The 7023-nt window shown below is 45.3% G+C and overlaps 1 protein-coding gene across 1 annotated transcript; it reads left to right on the top strand.

Moving 5' to 3' along the window:
* Positions 1–4730: 4730 nt before the first annotated feature.
* Positions 4731–6516, top strand: LOC120704977. Its single transcript, XM_039989525.1, has 3 exons — positions 4731–4889; positions 6032–6120; positions 6231–6516. The coding sequence occupies exons 1-3, from the start codon at positions 4767–4769 to the stop codon at positions 6334–6336; spliced, it is 318 nt and encodes a 105-aa protein (XP_039845459.1). The 5' UTR covers positions 4731–4766; the 3' UTR covers positions 6337–6516.
* Positions 6517–7023: the final 507 nt, after the last annotated feature.

Genomic DNA, 7023 nt, shown 5'->3' with positions numbered 1-7023 from the left:
ATCAGATTCCATGTTCAGAACCACTCCATTCTCCACGGGGTCACAAAAGGAATAATCTAAATCTGAGTCGCACTCAAGGTGAAAGCACCATGAGCAGTATCTCCATGACCGAAGATCCAAGTAACTCTTCCAGATAGTGAATAAACTATTCTTCAGCCTGATAGATTGCTTGAGCAGACTTGAATAAATGGGAACCTCAACCAGCCTTAGATCAACAAAGCACTTGTCGATTGGTTTGTAAAATTCTACTGCATCTGGATCCCATTGCATCACAGATGTTATGTATAGCTCAGGTTGCTTACTTTCTCCTAAGATACAAGTGAGCACTGTGTTCGCCTTGTCCACATCAATCAACATAATAATAGGGGAAATGCTGACTTGATCAGGCACTTTATCCATGATCAGCTCTTCAACTGACACCATTTGTTGCAATAAGTCTTCATTGGTAGTAAGGTGGGAATCCTTACCCAGCATATGCACAGACTTGTTTGAAACAATGAACAATAAGTAGCAAGCCTTGAGTTTGTACAGCTCATGCAGCACTGTCATTTTTTTCCAATGCAATGATTGATCCATTTCCATACCCAAAGTGATGTTTCCCAATTTTCAGGATAAGAGCTTGCTTTGGCATCCTCGTATATGATCCAACACCCATCTCATCTTGTATGCTGATAGTTGGACTAAGACCAAAGTCAAGCTGAACAGTAGGAATCATTTTCTCATGATACACATACTCTCTAGCACTTGCTAGCTGCTGTGATAGGCCATCATGCGAATTGACATTGACTGGCATCTCATTCACATCATCAGTAACAATTCTCAAGAGAAAAGGAGTGTTTCTCTCAAGAGTTAGCTCATCGTCCATGTCTGCCTCGCAAATTGGTTTGCTGTCCTCATCAAGCTCTTCAACAAAACCTTGGTCTGAATGAACCAATCCAAGCTCCATGAATCCTGGGAAGCCATCAACAATCTGCTCATTATCTTGGTACCCTCCACTGGAAGCTAGCATTTGCAACAAGTCGTTGTTCACGTCGAGATTGGCTGACATTTCCTCGTCCCACACAATCTTGCCAAGCATTTCATCATACACCTCCTGTGCAACATCCTGGCTAGACATACCATCGAGTAACACATATGCAGAACCCTTTGTGTTCTCATCATCCACACCTAAGGCTAGTTGCTGCAACAGGCCTTCATGTGTATCAATGTCATCTTGCATCTCATCCCATGTAACCTTTACACACATCTCATAGAACACCATTTGTGCAAAAGTTTGGGATGCTCCTGGAGCACTGAATGTAACCTGTTCAGCCATTGTTGTTGTGTCATCCTCAAACAGCATTTCGTCAAACACCTCATGTGCAGCAGTCCCAGACATCACTGAATTCTTGAATGAATTCTTCTCAGCCCGTGAGGTGATCTGAAATTGCAAGGCTTCAAATTCATCCACATAATCTCGCACCGACCCTGTCTGCTGCAACTCAATGAGACCATCAATAGCATGTTTGTAATCAAAGGAATCAAACTTCTGAACAGCCTGAACAAATTGCTTCCAAGTACCCATCCCATTCTTCAGCTTACATGCTTGCCACCACTTAGAAGCATTCCCATCCATGTGCAGAGAAGCGGCTAGAACCCAAGACGACTCACTGATGTTCTGAATTTGGAAGTAATTTGTGCACTTATCAATCCAGATCTTCGGATTGGACCCATCAAACAGAGGGAATGACATTTTCGGCACATAGTGGTGGCCCTCAGCCCGTGTCTCATGATGGCGACGAACAACAGGATCGGGACGAGATGACGACGGCTCACCTAGGAGTGGCCGCTCCGGTCGACGTGATGCTGGCCGGCGAGACGACGACAGTCTGGTGGGCCGATCCCCGGAGTCTGAATCCTCCGTGCCCGAAGAAGAGAAGAGTCGCTCCACTGCGCGCGCCGTTGCATCAATCTGCTGGTTCATGCCATGCTGATCTCGTGCCAATTGATCCAGGGCCCTTGTCTGTAGAGCAACCTGCTCCTGCATATGCTACTGCAAGTGATGAAGATCCCCCATCCGAGCAAACAGCATATCCACGCTCTCCATCAATCGATCCAACTTGCCATAAGTAGTCTCTTGAGCATCATACATCACGTCGAGGAGTTGCGTCTGGGCGGAAGGTTTTGGGGGCGCCGTGATGCCCGATCTCGAACAGCCCCACAGATCGCCGAATCCTGTAGTGTGAGCTCACCGATCTCAACTACAACCCTAAGCGGTGCGACGGAACTCGAGTGGACGATGGCGTCAGATTGGCTAACCGGCATTTTGCAGGGAAGCCGCCGCCGACTGGAAGTCGGTAGGCGGGGCGTGGACGCCGATATCCAAAGGAAGTCAGCGGAGCGGGCCTAGCGCGTCGAGGAGGCGGCAAGCCGGGGAACGGGAGCAGTAGCGCGCCGAGGATCACCAAATCTGATACTAATTGTCACAACCCTGAGACCACCGGCGGTGACAGCCTCTCACCGGATAAATTCTCCCGTTGCCGCCGGCGATATCCCCGTGACGTGAGATGGAATCGCCGCCGCCGTCAAGGACGAGCAAGCAAGGGAATAAGTTTCTATTTGATTTCTTCGTTGGCTTCTCTATTATGATTGCTGGCTTATATGTCTCTCCATAGTCTTACATGTGGGACCCGCCATGAATATGCCATGTCCACGGGTGTTACACACAGGAGGCTAGATCTCACGGGAGGCAGAGGAGATATGAGAGAGAAGAGAGCACGGGAGAAGGAGAAGGATTCAATCCAATTAATTCTCTAAGAACAAAGTTAGGGGTAAAATAGGTACTTTATGTGCCAAAAAAAGAAAAATATAAACAAAATTCGTGAAATCATGTAAAGGAGCTGAAATCTTTCATTTCGAAAGAATTCGCACGGTGAGTGTCATATTTTGAAAGGCCTACGAATTTAATGTCAAAAGAGGTGAGGCCTGCGTATTTGATGTCAAATATCGAAATTCCTCACGCGCTCGTGGCTCGTGCTCGCGAACGAAGAAGCTGTGTGTCTGGGTTAGTTGAATGGGTGTTGGGTTGGTTGGGTGTAGAATCCATTCTACACCCGCTACCGTACAAATTATCACAAAATAAAAAGTTGTTACACATATAAAACAAAAGTTGCTAAAAAAATAGAATCTATTATACCATGAGTTGCCATACATATAAGATGTGTGGTAAATCTATTGACATCTTATGTTTGTGACAACGTACGACAACTTGTGTGTGTATTAACCTTTTCGTTTCGTGGCAACTTATTCAATAATATCAAACTTATATTTATACATAAGTTACTGCTGCAAAACATTATCAAAACTTATGCAAGTGAGGTCTAGTTTTATTTGTCTCGTCGTGTAGAACATAATGATATAATTGGTTATCAAAACAGAGGTTATATGAATGAGATAAAATATTTTTTATAGAAGCTTTGTACCAAAACAAAGTTTATTTCCTCAACCTGCTAGTTAACTGGGTGATGGCGTGAGCATGCAGCTACACACGCAAGCACATGAGCCAAAAAATGCGGGCTTGTCTAATCCGTGGGACGTTGGGACGCGACGCGGAGGAAGTTCGAGGCCGGGCTTGCGAGGGGACGCACGCCATCGCGCTAGCGCGACCAGTTATAGGATAGCATTTACCTTGTTGGAAATGCTAGGTGAGAGGACAAATATAAATAAATTTTGGGGCTTTTGCGTTCTTGCTCCTATTTTATAGTGATAGTGATTTTGCTCTACTTTCTGAACTTCGCGATTTTGTTCCTATTTTTTGAAAATAAAGTAAGCATTTGCCCCTATTCCGTGAAATCCAGTTAATGGTGTTGAATTTACTTTGAAAAGACCAATTTGGCCTTGTGGATTTGCCCCTACTATTATCTAAATTTGGTGATTTTACCCCTATTTTCTCAATTTGACAGGTATAAAACGAATTTTTCTGATGTAAATTCAAGCCAAATTTTTATAACTTTCAAAGATGACCAAAATTTGATAGTAAAGCAAAGAATAAAGGATCTTAATATGCAAAAAGTTGTCCATGCTCCCGCGCCTGCTGCCTGCCGCCTGCTGTCCTGCCGCCGCCTCCTTGCTGCTGCTGTCGCCACCTACTGTGCTACCTTGCCGCTGCTTGCTGCCCCCCACGCTTCCCCCTCTCGAGCCGCGCATGCCCGCCCGCGTCTGGCCCCGCAGCGCCGCTCTACCGCGCGAGCCTGTGCACGCCGGCCTGGTCCTGTGCTCGCACTCGCCCGCTCGCGCGCCTGCCTTGCCCCTGCTCACCTCCTCGGCACGTCAGTAGATCCGCCTTTCAAGTTATGGGATTGAAAAAGTGAGGCTTTGAAATGAGAAAGGAGAGAGAGATGAATATAGAGTTAAAGTAGTATGATATTTTTCTCTTGCTCTGAGTTTTCCTTTCATTTATTTTAATTATATTAGTAGGCATACACCTAACAGTGTTAAAAAGAGGGGCAAACGAAGCTTTCGTTTAATAAAGCAGGATAAAATCGCACAACTCAAAAATAAAGACAAAATTACCATTTGAGGTAAAAATAGGAGCAAGAACGTCAAATTCCCATAAATTTTAGGCCCAGTAAGGCCCGCAGAGGCCGGCCCGGGGAAGGCGACGCGAGGCCGAGAGAGATCCATGCATGCCCCCAAATCCCGAATCCCCACCAACCCAGAGTTCAAAAAGAAAAAAAAAAATTCCCCACCACCCCCCGCCGCCGCCTCCTGAGCCCTGACCTCCCGCAATGGCGACGCGCAACCTAGTGACGAGGACGTGGACCCCCGCGGCTTCTACTCTCGGCCGCTGTTTGGGCACCGGTATGCCGCCGCCGGCGCGCTTTCAGTTTCTCCACGCCGTCCCCAGCCAGGTTCGCCCCTCCCGTACTCCCGCATAAGCTTTGATCTTGATCGGTCTCCATTACCCATGTCGTTGGTGCAGTTAACTCAATTTTCCCCCAAATCGAGGTTCGTGCTTGGATACTCATAAAAAGGGTGACTTATCCGATTAGGGATGTTAGTTGGGCCTGGGGGGTGATGGATTTACGCCCGCATGCTGGGTGTAGAATTTACTTCTTTGTGTTCTGTTGTGGTGTTGTTTATAATTTGCGCCTGTGTTCACCATCAGCTGCAAGAACACATAGATGCAACACAAGTACCAGCTTGGCACTAGCTACACTGCCTTATTGTAGTATATTAAACATGCTTGTATATTGCTCTACTAATTGGTACGACACTCACCCAATCTCCATTGGCTTTAAGTAGTACTAACTTACTGTAAACAAGGATATCCTGTGCATACTTGTTGAATCTTCTGTTAGGACTGGGTGGCGTCACACAACTAGTCAAACCAGCATCTGCTTACTTTGAAAATATTGGCAATATTTCCCATCCCTGGATTAGGAAAAACTTAATTATTTCTTTGAATCAATTTGCTTTGGTCAAACTGCATGTGAGCTTGTCTTCTATTGTTACTGTGAATAGTCTTGAGGTATAATCACGAAAGTTCTTTGCCAGCCGTGGTACTACAATGGGCATGAATCATTGCTCCCACCAAATAATTGGGCTGTATCTGAAGTAATTCTCATTTATAAATTTGCTATGAAATTAAGAAAAAAGACCAGTAGCTCGGGGCTCCTCCCAATGTGTGCATACTGTGATTTATGTTCACCTGTTGTGCCAACATGTCTGTTTTGGGGAAAAAAGGGCTGGTAGCTCTTTACAATCTGGACATACTAATGATTTTATGTTGTGTTTGTTCATGCAATGTGTAACCCCTTTTGGAGAAAAGAAACCAGTAGCTCTTCTGAATCTGGGCATACTGTGTGATATATGAGAGGATGCATGAACTATGATCGATATATTTCTAAAATCTTTTGTGTCTGACATTGGCTCATGAGAGGATAGAAATATAACATTTGCTGGCACATGTATCCTTACTGTTAAACTGTATCCTTTCATCCTAGCTTACTCTGTTTTTTTTCCCTGGGGGAATGAATTGCACCTTTAGCAGGACGGCATTGCAATACGGAGGCTCTCATATGATTTGGAATCTGCTCGAGACATGCTGAAACGAGCCAAGAAACAAGAGGAAGTTATGAGGTAATTAAGGAGCACTAGATTCTTTTTTGATTGGCTTACTTAAGATTCTATTTTGATTGGTTTACCTTAACACAAATCTTTCTGATAGTGGAATTCCCGTTCTTTGTTAGGAGAGGAATCAAGTGGTTCTCAAGAGGTGTCAAAGCCGCGGAATGGGCTTGCTACTTTTGTGTTTCAACTACCATTGCCGTTGCAGTGATGGTTGGCAGGGAATGAAGCCAGTTTCTTTAGCTTTATAGCTGACGAGCAAACTCTTGTCTGTTTGTCTTTGTGAGCTCTGTTTGTGTCCTGTGTTGAGCCCTCCGTGGTTATGGGGGCAGAAATTGTACCAATGTATTTGTTAACTATGTGAAGGCTCGGGTACCAGAGTAATAATCAAGTAATGATTTAAGCGCACTTCCCCTACACAAAGAATGACTGAGCAGCTCGGGTCCGCGTCCACACGGGTGGTTGAGTGGTCGTGTGGCCAGCGTGGATTGAGAGAAAAGCGACAAGGACTGCGCTCGGTGAGTATCCATATTGTTACCGAATGCTCAGTGGCGAATCTAGCAAACACATTTAGAGGGGGCTCATTTTCCTTCTCATCTTCTTCCTCCCCTTCTTTTCTTCTTTTTCTCTCATTCTTCTTCATAATTTCTTCCTAAAAATGAAGAGGAGGCTTAGGGGGGTATCCATTGATGTTGGGGAGGTAGGGGGGCTTGATCCCCCCTAGCCCCCCCTTTGGATCCGCCCCTGCCTATGCTCTCGGCCATACGATCAACACGTAAGGTATGCAGGATAGTGGGAGATGCGATTTGTAAAAATGTGATTAGAGATGAGCGGTTAAGTGTAAAATTACATAATCCTCCTTTGGAGGTGGATCATGTGGTCCGGATTAAAAATTTGTATAGTTTACATATTTCT

This window comes from Panicum virgatum, chromosome 4K (genome assembly GCF_016808335.1).
Source record: "Panicum virgatum strain AP13 chromosome 4K, P.virgatum_v5, whole genome shotgun sequence".
In the NCBI taxonomy this organism is placed as follows: Eukaryota; Viridiplantae; Streptophyta; class Magnoliopsida; order Poales; family Poaceae; genus Panicum; species Panicum virgatum.
This window is presented reverse-complemented; position numbering and strand designations above follow the sequence as displayed.

Bases quoted from the DNA above. Each gene is read 5' to 3' on its own strand.
- LOC120704977 (XM_039989525.1), top strand. From the start codon at position 4,767: ATGGCGACGCGCAACCTAGTGACGAGGACGTGGACCCCCGCGGCTTCT. The intron at 4,890-6,031 runs GTTCGCCCCTCC...CACCTTTAGCAG, and splicing joins TCCACGCCGTCCCCAGCCAG to GACGGCATTGCAATACGGAG. The intron at 6,121-6,230 runs GTAATTAAGGAG...GTTCTTTGTTAG, and splicing joins AAACAAGAGGAAGTTATGAG to GAGAGGAATCAAGTGGTTCT.